The sequence below is a fragment of the Scyliorhinus canicula genome, chromosome 21 (assembly GCF_902713615.1).
Source record: "Scyliorhinus canicula chromosome 21, sScyCan1.1, whole genome shotgun sequence".
NCBI classification, from domain to species: Eukaryota; Metazoa; Chordata; class Chondrichthyes; order Carcharhiniformes; family Scyliorhinidae; genus Scyliorhinus; species Scyliorhinus canicula.
Window position 1 is genome coordinate 18,775,698 of NC_052166.1, and position 14,306 is coordinate 18,790,003.

General features: G+C 46.9%; 1 protein-coding gene across 3 annotated transcripts in view; it reads left to right on the forward strand.

Annotated features, from left to right (window-relative positions):
* ddr2l (discoidin domain receptor family, member 2, like) overlaps window positions 1-14,306 on the forward strand; it is a 94,438-nt gene that overhangs the window by 62,111 nt on the left and 18,021 nt on the right. For all 3 annotated transcript variants that reach the window (XM_038781685.1, XM_038781682.1, XM_038781683.1), the window contains exons 4-10: window positions 921-1,149; window positions 3,389-3,536; window positions 9,401-9,506; window positions 10,153-10,339; window positions 12,582-12,837; window positions 13,425-13,631; window positions 13,948-14,105. In XM_038781685.1, coding sequence (XP_038637613.1) covers window positions 921-1,149; window positions 3,389-3,536; window positions 9,401-9,506; window positions 10,153-10,339; window positions 12,582-12,837; window positions 13,425-13,631; window positions 13,948-14,105 — 1,291 coding nt within the window. The remainder of the gene's footprint in view (window positions 1-920; window positions 1,150-3,388; window positions 3,537-9,400; window positions 9,507-10,152; window positions 10,340-12,581; window positions 12,838-13,424; window positions 13,632-13,947; window positions 14,106-14,306) is intronic.

Here is a 14,306-nt window from a genome sequence, read left to right on the forward strand (position 1 = left end):
GCTCTTTCCAAGGGCTGGTGCAGACTCGATGGGCCGAATGGCCTCCTTTTGCACTGTAAATTCTATGATTCTATGATCTCCATTCAGAAAAACAACTTTCCACCGCTACTCTCTGTCTTCGCTAATCAAACTAGATCTGTATCCATCGAGCCAACCCACCGCGAATCCCATGTGATTTTACTGGGCTCCTCCCAGTAATTACATCATCTTCCCAAACTGAAATCTAATTAGGTCCACAGGGAATCCCCTTAATCCAAACAGCATTCCGTAACCCAAGCTTTAAGGTGGCCTAATTGCATCCCTGGCTGCCAAAACCTTTCAATTCAGGATTCCTTAAACCGCTTTTAACCCTTACTGCACCAAATATCTATCACACAATATATCTGAAATGACACTGAGTGCCAGCCAGTGAGTGTAATTGTATGAGTATCAGTGAGAATGTGTATGTCAGTGAATGTGAGCGAGTGTGAGAGTTTTGTCATTGAATTTTGTGCAAAGCAACTGAGTTGCGCGAGTGAGCCAGTGAGTTAATGAACCGGTGTATTTGAATGTATCTGAAATGCTAGTATTTTCCTGTAAAAAGGATGAGGACCATCCTGAGATTGGCTTTGTCGATCTCCCAGTTGAATCCTTTGACTACCTGCGATCACATATAATGAATGCCCACCTGAGTTTGTTCCTGATATTCTGCCAGTGCATATGGAACTGGACCCTGGATTGGGAAAGATTCTGGGGATGGGTTTGTTTGGAGAAATACAGATTATTTAAATGTTAAGGGACATGATCGCCTCTGGCTGTTCTTCTAATGCAGTAAGACATGAAAACTGTCAGTCCTTGCTGTGCTGGTGAGTTAATATGGTGTCTTACTGACCCCTCCTGGTGCAGTAGGAGTCATGCAAGGGATCTGTACTGTCTTTCAGGTTGGAACGTGAGTGGGGTGATGGAGCCTGGTGCCCAGTTGACCTGCTGTACCCTGACAGTATGGAGTACCTGCAGATTGACCTGCACGCCCTCCACTTCATCACGTTGCTCGGCACACAGGGGAGGCATGCCCACGGTAGCGGCAATGAGTTTGCTCGTGCTTACCAACTAGATTACAGCCGCGATGGCAGGCGTTGGATAACCTGGAAAGATCGTCAGGGGAAACAGGTGAGCAATTTACCTGCCCGGTGCCCGACCACTCACTTCCACGTGGCGACTTGGACACTCGGAAAGATCAGATACTGAGATAGGGGAACAGGTTAATAGACTTTGATCAGGCACTGGAATATGGGAACAGGTTAATAAACTTTCATCAGGCTGGGATAGGGGGACAGGCTAATAAACTTTGATCAGACTGGGATAGAGAACAGGCTAATAAACTTTGATCAGACTGGGATAGAGAACAGGCTAATAAGCTTTGATCAGACACTGGAATAGGGGAACAGATTAATAAACTTTGATCAGACTGGGATCGGGGAACAGGTTAATAAACTTTGATCAGGCACTGGAGTAGGGGAACAGGTTAATAAACTTTGATCAGACTGGGATAGGGGAACAGGTTAATAAACTTTGATCAGACTGGGATAGGGGAACAGGTTAATAGACTTTGATCAGGCACTGGGATAGAGGAACAGGTTAATAAACTTTGATCAGACTGGGATAGGGGAACAGGTTAATAGACTTTGATCAGGCACTGGGATAGGGGAACAGATTAATAAACTTTGATCAGACACTGGGATAGGGGAACAGGTTAATAAACTTTGATCAGACTGGAATAGGGGAACAGGTTAATAGACTTTGATCAGACTGGGATAGGGGAACAGGTTAATAGACTTTGATCAGACTGGGATAGGGGAACAGGCTAATAAGCTTTGATCAGACACTGGAATAGGTGAACAGGTTAATAAACTTTGATTAGGCACTGGAATAGGGGAACAGGTTAATAAACTGATCAGACTGGGATAGGGGAACAGGCTAATAAACTTTGATCAGACACTGGGATAGGGGAACAGGTTAATAGACTTTGATCAGACACTGGAATAGGGGAACAGGTTAATAAACTTTCATTAGGCTGGGATAGGGGAACAGGCTAATAAACTTTGATCAGACACTGGGATCAGGTTAATAAACTTTGATCAGACACTAGGATAGGGGAACAGGTTAATAGACTTTGATCAGACACTGGAATAGGGGAACAGGTTAATAAACTTTCATCAGGCTGGGATAGGGGAACAGGCTAATAAACTTTGATCAGACTGGGATAGAGAACAGGCTAATAAACTTTGATCAGACACTGGGATCAGGTTAATAAACTTTGATCAGACACTGGAATAGGGGAACAGGTTAATAAATTTTGATCAGACTGGGTTAGGAGAACAGGCTAGTAAACTTTGATCAGACTGGTTTAGGGTAACAGGCTAATAAACTTTGATCAGACACTGGGATCAGGGATCAAGTTAATAAACTTTGATCATAGAATCATAGAATTTACAGTGCAGAAGGAGGCCATTCGGCCCATTGAGTCTACACCGGCTCTTGGAAAGAGCACCCTACCCGAGCCCAAACCTCCATCCTGTCCCCATAACCCAGTAACCCCACCCAACACTAGGGGCAATTTTGGACACTAAGGGCAATTTAACATGGCCAATCCACCTAACCTGCACATCTTTGGATTGTGGGAGGAAACCAGAGCACCCAGAGGAAACCCACGTACACACTGGGAGAACATGCAGACTCCGCACAGACAGTGACCCAAGCCGGGAATCGAACCTGGGACCCTGGAGCTGTGAAGCAATTGTGCTATCCACAATGCTACCGGGCTGCCCAAATCAGACTGGGATTGGGAATCCGGTTAATAAACTTTGATCAGACTGGGATAGAGGAACAGGTTAATAAGCTTTGATCAGAGACTGCAATAGGGGACCAGGTTAATAAACTTGGATCAGGCTGGGATCGGGGAACAGGCTAATAAACTTTGATCAAACTGGGATAGAGAACAGGCTAATAAGCTTTGATCAGACACTGGGATAGGGGAACAGGTTAATAAACTTTGATCAGGCTGGGATCGGGGAACAGGTTAATAAACTTTGATCAGGCGCTGGGATAGGGGAACAGGTTAATAAACTTTGATCAGACTGGGATAGAGGAACAGGTTAATAAACTTTGATCAGACATTGGAATAGGGGAACAGATTAATAAACTTGGATCAGACACTGGAATAGGGGAACAGGTTAATAAACTTTGATCAGACTGGGATAGGCGAACAGGTGAGTAAACTTTGATAAAAAGCTAAGCCAAATGGGCTTCCGTTCTGCAGATTCAGACACTTTCATATCCTTCATTTCTGCACATGTGCCTTTCCCATCCCTTGTTATTTCTAACCTTTGTTACCTGCTTTGTCCTACAGATTATTTCCGGAAATGTTAACACTTACGATATTGTTCTGAAAGACCTGCGACCTCCAATCATTGCCCGCTACGTGCGGGTGATCCCGGTGACTGAGCAGCCAACGAGTGTGTGTATGCGGGTCGAGCTGTATGGCTGCGTCTGGATTGGTGAGTCCGTCTGTCCCATTGATATTCCCCATAGTAAAATTTGCAGGAAGTGAGACTCATTTATTGACAATAAATTGGTTTATTCGGAGCACTCTGCAGTTCCTTCCATGTTGCCTCGGTTTATTCTGTGTGTTTTACTTTACATAGAATTTACTGCAGTGAGAATGCAAATGTGAGGTAATTTGGATATTCTGAATTCTCCCTCTGTGAACCCGAACAGGCGCTGGTATGTGGCGACTAGGGACATTTCACAATAACTTCATTGCAGTGTTAATGTAAGTTATTATTATATTATAAAAAATAAGATACCTCTATTCAAGAAAGGAGAGAGACAGGAAGCAGGAAACTACAGGCCAGTTAGTCTAACATCTGGCTTTGGGAAAATGCTGAAATTCATCATTAAGGAGGCAGTAGCAGAATATTTACAAAATCAGAATAAAATCAAGCAACGCCAACATTGTTTCGTGAAAGGAAAATCATATTTGTCAAATGTACTTGGGTTCTTTGGGATGTAACAAGCAGGGTGGAGAAAGGGAAACCAGTGTATGGGAACCAGGGAAACCAGTATTTTGATTTCCAAAAGACATTCAATAAAGTGGTGCATAAAAAGTGACTGTACAAGGTAAGAACTCATGGTGTTGGATGTGGCATATGAATATACAAACAAGGAACCGAGTAGGCCATTCAGCTCCAGCCTGCTCCGCCATTTAATATTATCGTAACTTAAAATCTGCACCCCATTTACTCCTGATAACCTAACACCACCTTGCTTACCGAGAATCAATCCACCACTGCCTTAAAAATATTCAAAGAATTTGCTTCCACCAGCTCTTCAGGACGAGAGTTTCAGAGACAACACTCTTGAGTGAAATCATTTTGCATAATCTCCATTGTAAATGGGCAACTCCTTATTTTTAAACAGTTACCCCTAGTTCTAGATTCTCTAACAAGAGGAAACATCCTTTTCACAATGACTCTGTCAAGACCCCTCAGGATCTTGTATGTTTCAATCAAGTCATCTCTTTCTTTCTCTTCTAATCTCCAGTGGATATAAGCCAAGCCTGTCCAATCTTTCCTTATAAGATAACCCACATGTTTCTGGTATTATTCTGATAAACCTTCCCTGAACTGCTTACAATGCATTTACAACTTTCCTTAAATTAGGCGGGCAATACTGTACACAATACTTGACCTGTGATTTCACCAGTGCTCTGACAAGTGAACCATAACCTCCCTACTTTTGTATTCAATTCCTCTTGCAATAAATGATAACATTCTATGAGTTTTCCTAATTACTTGCTGTACCTGCATACTAGCCTTTTGTGATTCATGCATTAGTACACCCAGACCCTGTGCACCTCAGCACTACAATCACTCACCATTTTGATAATGTGCCTCTTTTTTTATTCTAGCTGCCAAAATGGACAACTTCACATTTTCCCACATTATAGCCCATTTGCCAAATCATTGCCCACATCTTTACATCACCAGCAAATTTAATAACCATCCCTTCAATCATTTCATCCATAAATTTTAAACATCCTGTGGTGATAGGCCTATGGGCCATTTCATAGTTGGATGGTGTGAGACCTCCAACAAGCAGGTGGTGGTACAGACACACCATGCAGCCTCAAGACCAAGGTCACGTGACCTGGGCCCTATATATAAAGAGAGGCTCATCTGGCCATCTCCAGAAGAACATGAGGTAGAGGGTATTGAGACGTACATGTAACAGGTCAGCAGAAGGTGCAAATTCCAGAGGAGTGGCAAGACTCCATGATAATGTGCTCTGTATCAGATTGCCATCTTACTGCGCGAGACACAATAAAAGGATCTTGGTTTGGACAGATCTACGTGTTTGATGAGTTAACCATAAAGTACAAGGGACCAAACACAGCACTTCCCAGCATTGATCCCTCTGGCGCACCATTCATTCCATTTTGCCAACTTTCATGCCAATATGTTGCCCCGTATAACATGAGCTTTTATTTGGACAATAAACTTTGATTGGCACTTTATCAAATACCTTCAATCATCGAAGTACATCCACTACTTCCCCTTCTTTAACAGCACAGGTTACTTCCTCAAAGATCTCCAGAAAGTTGGTTAATTATAATTTCCCTTTCACAAAACCATATTGACTGCCTGATTACCGTGAGCTTATACAGGTTCCCTGCTATAATTTAAATTGTATCTGACATTTTCCCATGATGGATGTTGAGCTAACTGGCCTGTATTTCCTGCTTTTTGTCTCCCTCCCTTTTTGAATAGTGGAGCAACACTTGCTATCTTCCAATCTAATGGGACCTTCCCAAAATCTAGGTAGTTTTGGAAAATTAAAACCAACGCATCAACTATCTCACTCGACACTTCTTTCACCAGTCCATCAGGATATGGGCTCTTGTCAGTCCGCAGCTCCAACAAAATACTCAGTACCACTTCTCTGGTGACTGTAATTTTCCAGAGTTCTTCCTCCCCTCCATTTCCTGGTTTATAGCTGCTTCTGGAATTTTATTTGTAATCCCTATGGTGACGACTGATGCAGAATAACTGTTCAATTAATCTGCCATTTCCTTATCAATTCCCCAGACTCACTTTCCATAGCACCAACGCTCACTTTGCGTGAGACATACTCACACTCCAGGCGGTTCAGGTTGATTCCTGGGATGAAGAGTTTGTCTCATAAAGAAATGTTGAGCAGGTTGGACCCATACTTATTGGAATTGCGAGGGATGAGAGGTGATCTTTTTGAGACATAGGATTCTGAGAGGGCTTTTTGGCATAAATTCTGAGATGTTACTCTTCTGGGGGACTACAGGACCTAGGGGCATCATTTTGGAATAAGGGATTCCTCCATATAAGATAGAGATAAGGAGGACTCTCTTCTTTCAGAGGGTAATTTGTCTTTGGAATTCTCTTCAGAGCTGTGGAAGCTGGGTCATCGAATATACTCGAGGCTGAGTTAGACAGATTTTTGATCTACAAGGGAATCCAGGGTTATGGAGAGCGGAGGGCCAACAATTTGATCAGCCATGATGCTATTGAAAGGTGGAACAGACTCGAGTGGCCTCCTCCTGCTCGTGTTGCTGTTGTTCTGTAGAAGCAGTTAATTTAGACAAGTGCCGTTTTTTGTGTATTCCACAAACCTCTTTTCCCAGGTCCCTGCTCTCACTCCTTTTGTGCAAGACCTGATGCTCAGGGACAGCTCCAAGGTATTTGCTGTCTTTACTGACCTCAATTGCCCTTCCCCCTCTGTATAAAATGTGAGGAGGCTATTTGACCGCGGAGGCCATCTATGCTCAAGCAGATGTCCTCTCTTGATTATTCGTCACTCCTGGGTACTCCCCAGCATGGCTCCTATCTCCAGTGATCAGGAGATTATTCATTTTGCTCTCTCGGAGTCGGTCCAGGGTGTTGAGATGATCATCCCTACGCTGTCCTGGACCAGATCATGTGATTGAGTGCAGGCTAATGGTTACTTTCTATTGTATTTGCACTTCTGTCTCATGGTGGGCAGTAAACCTGTCAACTGAACTGGTGGGCATGCAACCTGTGTGCGATTTTTCATCATCTGTGTTGATCGCACTTGTGTTCCAACATAATACAGCACTTGGCAGCTGAGGTGTCGGGGTGGGGTAGGGAGGGCTGGAAGTGTCTTGAGGGTTCAAAGTGTCTGAGGGGTGGGGTGGGAGATGAGGAAAAGGCTTTGGGAGCCTTTTCCCAAGCATGTTTTGGTTCATTGCTTTCACCTTCGATTAGGATTCCCACCAGGATCGAGCTGCATCAAGACTGTTCCCTGTGACTCTCCAGGGTTACAGTCAGTTACTGGAAGTGAATGTGTTGGTGGTTTAACATAGAGACATAGAAAATAGGAGTAGGTAATTCGGCCCTTTGACCTTGCTTCTCCATTCATTATGATCATGGCTGATCATCCAACTCATTAACCTGTTCCTGCTTCTCCCCCCCCCCCCCCCCCCCCCCCACCATATCCTTTACCCCCCCCCCCCCCCCCCCCCCCCCCCAAGAGCCATATCTAAACATATATATATATACACACACACGCAAATGTATATATTTATATATATATATAAAATGAAAACATTTGTAAAAATTCATTTACGGGATGTGGACGTCGCTGGTTAGGCCAACATTTATTGCCCATCCCTAGTTGCCCTTCAGAAGGTGATGTGGAGTTGTTCTTGAACTGCTGCAGTCCTTGAGGTGTAGGTATGCCCACTCTGCTGTTAGGGAGGGAGTTTCAGGATGTTGCCTCAAGGATAGTGAAGGAATGGCTATATATTTCCAAGTCAGGGGTGGTGAGTGACTGAGGGGAACCTTCAGGTGGTGGGGTTCCCAGGTATCTGCCTCTCTTGTCCTTCTAGATGGCAGTGGTCGTAGGTTTGGAATGTGTTGTCTAAGGAACCTTGGTGAGTTACTGCAGTGCATCTTGTAGATGGTACACACGGCTGCCACTGTTCGCCAGTGCTGGAGTGTTTGAATGTTTGTGGAAGGAGGGGGTAATCAAACAGGCTGTTTTGTCTTGGATGGTGTTGAGCTTCTTGAGTGTTGTTGGAGCTGCACTCATCCAGGCAAATGAAGAGTATTCCATTAAACTCCTGACTTGTAGATGGTGGACAGGTTTTGGGGGGGACAGGAGGTGAGTTATTCGCTGTAGGTTTCCTCGTCAGTGACCTGTCCTGGTAGCCGCCGTATTAATGTAGCTAGTCTAGTTCAGTTTCTGATCAATGGTAACCCCCAGGATGTTGATTGTGGGAGATTCAACGATGGTAATGCCATTGAATGACAAGGGGTGGTGGTTAGATCCTCACTTGTAGGAGATGGTCATTGCCTGACACTTGTTGGCCCAAGCCTGGATATTGTCCAGGTCTCGCTGCATTTGGATATGGACTGCTTCATTATCTGAGAAGTCACAAATGGTGCTGAACATTGTGCAGTAATCCACAAATATCCCCACTTGGGGGGGGTTTAGCACAGTGGGCTAAACAGCTGGCTTGTAATGCAGAAGAAGACCAGCAGCGCGAGTTCAATTCCCGTACCGGCCTCTCCGAACAGGCGCCGGAATGTGGTGACTAGGGGTTTTTCACAGGAGCTTCATTGAAGCCTACTTATGACAATAAGTGATTATTATATTGTTATTACTTCTGACTAGGGAGATCATTGATGAAGCAGCTCAATAGGGTTGGGCCTAGGACACATACAATGTTTTGGCCCCAGCTGCTTTCTGTGATAGTGAATTCCACAAGCTCTCCACTCTCTGGGTGAAGAAATGTTTCCTCATCTCAGTCCTAAATGTTTTACCCTGCATCCTCAGTCTGTGACGCCTGGTTCCAGACTCACCTGTCATTGGGAACATCCTTCCTGCATCTACTGTGTCTAGCCCTGTTAAAATTTTGTAGATTTCTGAGATCCCGCCTCATTCTTCTAAACTCCAGCCAATATAATCCTAATCAACTCAATCTCTGCTCATACGTCAGTCCCGCCATCCCAGGAATCAATCTGATTTGTTTATGTCGAACACAAGAGGTTTTCAATCTATCCAGCCAGGATCAAAACCAACACAGAGCTGCTTTCCTTTGTTAAATGGTGGATTTTAAATATTCTGAAAATCTTGTGTGCGAGGCACAGACAAGCACGCTCCACTCACCCGTCTTCTCTGCACCTGATTCACCACCAGTCATGCCACACTCTGGTGTACAAGAACTATACAACAGATTAGTTTCTGCATTGCCTGTGGATACAGTTATTCTGGGATGTGTCGGAGTTACTGAGCCACCAGCTCCACCATTGACACAGCGGGGTATGGTGTGTGTGGGCCTAATTTATTATTTTATATCTGTATCTAGATGGACTCTACTCCTATAGTGGGCCTGTGGGACAGACGATTGGAAAGCCAGGGGCAGCAATCGTCTACCTCAATGACTCCACATACGATGGTATACAGGACTCCAGGTGAGGCACTTTGTTACAATATTAAAAAAGTGATAATGATGGCAGCACGGTGGCGCAGTGGCTTAGCCCTGCTGTCTCACGGCGCCGAGGTCCCAGGTTCAATCCTGGCTCTTGGTCACTGTCCGTGTGGAGTTTGCACATTCTCCCACATTCCCCCCCCACAACCCAAAGATGTGCAGGGTAAGTGGATTGGACATGCTAAATTGCCCCTTAATTGGAAAAAATGAATTGGGTACTCTAAATTTATTAAAACAAAAAAAAAGTGATAATGGAGCATTTTAATCCAATACTGATCAGATCGTCTCTAAGTTCCAGATATTAGATATGATCTGGTATGATTGCACTTATTACCCACAAGAGGATTTGTTGTGTTAATATCTGCTTCATACAGAGTGAGTATTCCCCTCTATACCGTAGGTTGGACAGTGTTGGTTTTGGCTATAATATGATCCACATATTTTTTTATCTCTAACATCAGGAATAGGAGCTTTGGTAAGCACCTGTCACCTGCACAATGAGGGTGAATATGGCTCCCAGCCTACGATGCTCCTCCATTGGTTGGATGGGGTGGGGTGGCTGGAGGCTGTAGTTTTCCTTCTCCGGGGTGATCTTGTCTCAAGTCTCACCAATGCCGCTCTCTGTTTAGGCGCAGTCATGATGGTCTGGGTCAGCTGACAGATGGGGTATTTGGACTGGATGATTTTGCCCAGAGCCACGAGTACCGGGTGTGGCCCGGGTATGACTATGTCGGCTGGAACAACAACACCTTCACAGGCCAATACGTGGAGCTGGAGTTTGAGTTCGACCAACGCAGGAACTTCTCCACCATGAAGGTTGGTAAGCATCAAACTGGTGACTTGGAAACTGTCAGTTTGTTCCCAGCACCCCCACACACACTCTATTTTCCACTACCTGACCACTCCCCACCACCACCTTCAGTGTATCTGCACATATTTGACCAGATCCTCCTCCTGAATCCTTGGAGCTCTCCTCAACATGCCTTCTCCAGTCGAGCACTCACCAACATCAGCAGGAGCTCCCGTCCCTCTGAACGGCCGCCTCCCTCGTACCCTGGGGACCCACTACCTACCTCATCCCCTGGGGAACCGCCGCCTCCCTCGCCCCCTGGGGACCCAGTGCCTGCCCCGCCCCCTGGGATCCTGTACAGGTCCTATCTAGACCAATCGCATGTATTGTTCTATACCCCTAGATAAAAGCAGATTACTGCGGATGCTGGAATCTGAAACCAAAGGAGAAAATGCTGGAAAATCTCAGCAGGTCTGGCAGCATCGGTAGGGAGAGAAAAGAGCTAACGTTTCGAGTTCAGATGATCCTTTGTCAAAGCTAAAAGGCAGAGAAAGTGGGAAATATTTATACTGTTTATACTCCACAGTATAAATATTTCCCACTTTCTCTGTCTTCTAGCCTCGACAAAGGTGCATCTGGAATCAAAATGTTAGCTATTTCCTCTCCCTACAGATGCTGTCAGACCTGCTGAGATATTCCAGCATTTTCTCTTTGGTTCCTTCTATACCCCATCTGTTCATGTGCCTATCCAGATAAGTCTTAAAGGTTGCTAATGTATCTGCCTCAACCACTTCACTTGGCCGTGCATTCCAGGCCACCACCACCCTCTGTGTAAAAAAAACTTCCCCCGCACATCTCCACTGAACCTTTCCCCCCTTACCTTGAATTTGTACCCCACCGCACTGGGAAAAAGCCTCCAACTGTTCACCCTATCTATACCCCCAATAATTTTAAAACTTCTATCAGGTCGCCCCTCAGCCTCTGTCTCTCGAGGGAGAACAATGCCAGTTTATTCAATCTCCTCTCATAGCCAATACCCTCCATACCAGGCAACATCCCGGTCAACCTTTTCTGTATTCTCTCCAAAGCCTCCATACCCTTCTGGTAGTGCAGTGACCAGAATTGGACACAGTATACCAAATGCCCCCTGGGGACCCGCCCCCCCTCCCTCGCCCCCTGGGGAACCTCCCGCTCCCTTGCCCCCTGGGGACCCATTGCCTGTCTCACCCCCTGTACAGTGTGTTTGACATTTAGGGAATAGCTGGTAGAAATAATCACCAAAGCCATAAACACACACACACTCGTGTGAAATGGACAAGGAGTTAGATGCAAGTTCCAGTAATTTGAGAACTTTTTGTTTGCTGAATTCCCCTGAATTCCCACTCTCCTCTCAATTTGTTTTCACTGGGACATTCCAAGAAGCCTGGGAAACCCATGTGATCAGAGTAAAATTCCAAAATCCCAATTAAAACGGCTGCCAATTGACTTCCCACTCTTCTCACACACAACTGAGCATGCTGAAATTAAAGGTGGAAACTGCTCAATTTACGCTTCCCAATCCCTCATCAATGTCTCTTCCTTATATAAGACCCCACTCTCAAAACCATTCGGTTTCAATTCACATTCCTCCCTCTGACTATCTGATTGGTTCTCTCTCTATCTCAGCCTCTCTCATAGAGTCTGAGATGTTTTCAGCATTGAAACAGGCCTTTCAGCCCAGCTTGACCATGCTGCCCAGTTTCTCTGAATGTCTCCCTCCATCTGACTGCTTGTCTTGATATCATTGTCGGTCACTTTTGCAATCTGTCTGCCACCTGCCATCCCTCCTCGCTCGCCCGCCTTCATCCTTGCTCGCCTCCCTTTCACTCACCCTCTCCCTTCTTGCTCACCCCCTACTTCCTTGCTCACACTCTCCCTCCTTGCTCACCCACTCCCTCCTTGCACACCCTCCCTTCTCACTCACCCCCTCAATTCTTGCACACCCCCTCCATTCCTCTCCTTCCTTGCTTGCCCCCACCCGCCTCGCTGAATTTATTCGCCCCACCCTCCCGGCTTGCCCTTTCCCCTCCCTCTTGGTTCTCCCCCCCCCCTTCTTGGCTTGCACCCCTCCCCCCTTTGGGGCATCCACCCTCCCTCCTGGCTCCCCCCGCCCCCTCCCTCCTGGCTCGCTCACCCCCTCCTGGCTCAATCCCCTCCCTTCTGGCTCACCCCTTTGTTCCCTTCTCGCATCCTTATCTCTCTGTTACTGATTAATCGTCTCTCCTACAGGTGCACTGTAACAATCTGTACACAAAGGCGGTGAAGATATTCCACCGGGTTCAGTGTTCCTTCAAACAGCAGCTGGTGGCGAACTGGGAACGGGAGTTGGTGGGTGTCACAATGGTGATGGACGACAAGAATCCGAGTGCGCGTTTTGTCATTGTGCCCCTACAGCAGCGGCTGGGTAAGGCAATCCGCTGCCAGTTCTACTTCGCAGATCGCTGGATGTTGTTCAGTGAGATCTCTTTCCAGTCAACAGTTGTAGGTAAGGACCTGATCAGGACCCCAGATTGTAACTCGTATGACAAAGTTAACATGATTGTACTCTCCCAGGAAAGCAGCCATATCATGGTCCAGGGATATTATTGCAATATTAGTCTGACAGGGTCCCCCCACCCTATCAATCAGGAGTTCAGGAGTTTTTTGTGGGTTTGGGATGATCGTGGGGGTCAGGGGGTGGTCGGTGCCGGTTCAGTGGTGATCGCGGGGTGGCCAGGATATGGTTGTTGGGGGGGGGAGGGTCAGGGTCAGGGTGTGGTCACGGGGGGCTCATGGGTGTGGCCGTGGGGGGAGTCAGGGTGTTCGTGGGAAGGTCAGGGTGTGGGGACTCATGGGTGTGGCTGTGTGTTGGGGGGGGGGGGGGGGGGGGGGGGGGGGGCGGTCAGGGGGTGTGGTGCCGGGGGATGAGGGATTGGTTGCGGGGGGCTCAGGTGCTGGTTGTGGGGGCTCGGTGTGATTGCGGCAGTATGGGCAGTCAGGAGGGGATAGCAATGCTGTGCTACCTCATGATTGTTTTGCTGAAATAAAAAATGCAGTGATGGAACTTTAATTTGACCTTTGGCACTTTGGCAGACTCTGGGGAAGCGAATCCTTTGGAACACCTTCATCCTTTCCGGAGAGAGGACACTTCCCAAATCCCAGATGCACGGAGTACTCCAAGGCTGAATGCAGGCACAGGCTTTGGCTCGGAGCCCAGCCCCACGTCAAAACTGACCTTCAGCAACACCCCGGGTCCTACGCTGACCAACACTGCTAGCAGCCTCGTCACTCTCATCATCGGTAAAACGTTTCTGAAGTTTGCAGGTCTCAATCATTGCTGTTTGTCTACTTCCTCACCCCCTGCCTTCATCCCCTCAGCCCCCATTTGCTCCCTACCCTTGCACCCCCTAGTCTACTACCCTCATCCCCCTCGCTCCCTGCCCTCGTCCCCGCCTGCCCCCTTCCCTCAGTCACCCTGCCCCCCACGGCCCCCTACACCCCCTCCCCCACTGATTGTACTTGAGTGGGTGGGTGTGATTGTGTCTCTGTCCCCATAGGCGGTTCTGGGAAGTGTTTCACTCCGCTCACGGCTGTCCTTGTCTTTCTCTATCTACAGGCAGTTCCCCCCTTCCCACCATCAGTGGACACAGGGACAAGGCCGATAACAGCAACGCCTCCATTCTGATTGGCTGTTTGGTGACAATCATCCTCCTCCTCCTCCTCATCATCATCGTCATCCTGTGGAGGCAACACTGGAAAAGGATCTTAGAGAAGGTGTGTGTCAGTTTAACAACAAACTTCCCCTTCCACTTCACTGGGTCCCCCTTTATCAGGACTCTGCCACTTCATTGTGTTCCCTTTAACAGGACTCCCTCCCCCCCACCCACTTCACTCTGTACCCTTTAATAGCACTCCTGCCACTCCGGTGCATCTCCTTTAACAATGCATGCACCATTTCGCTGTGTCTCTATTAGC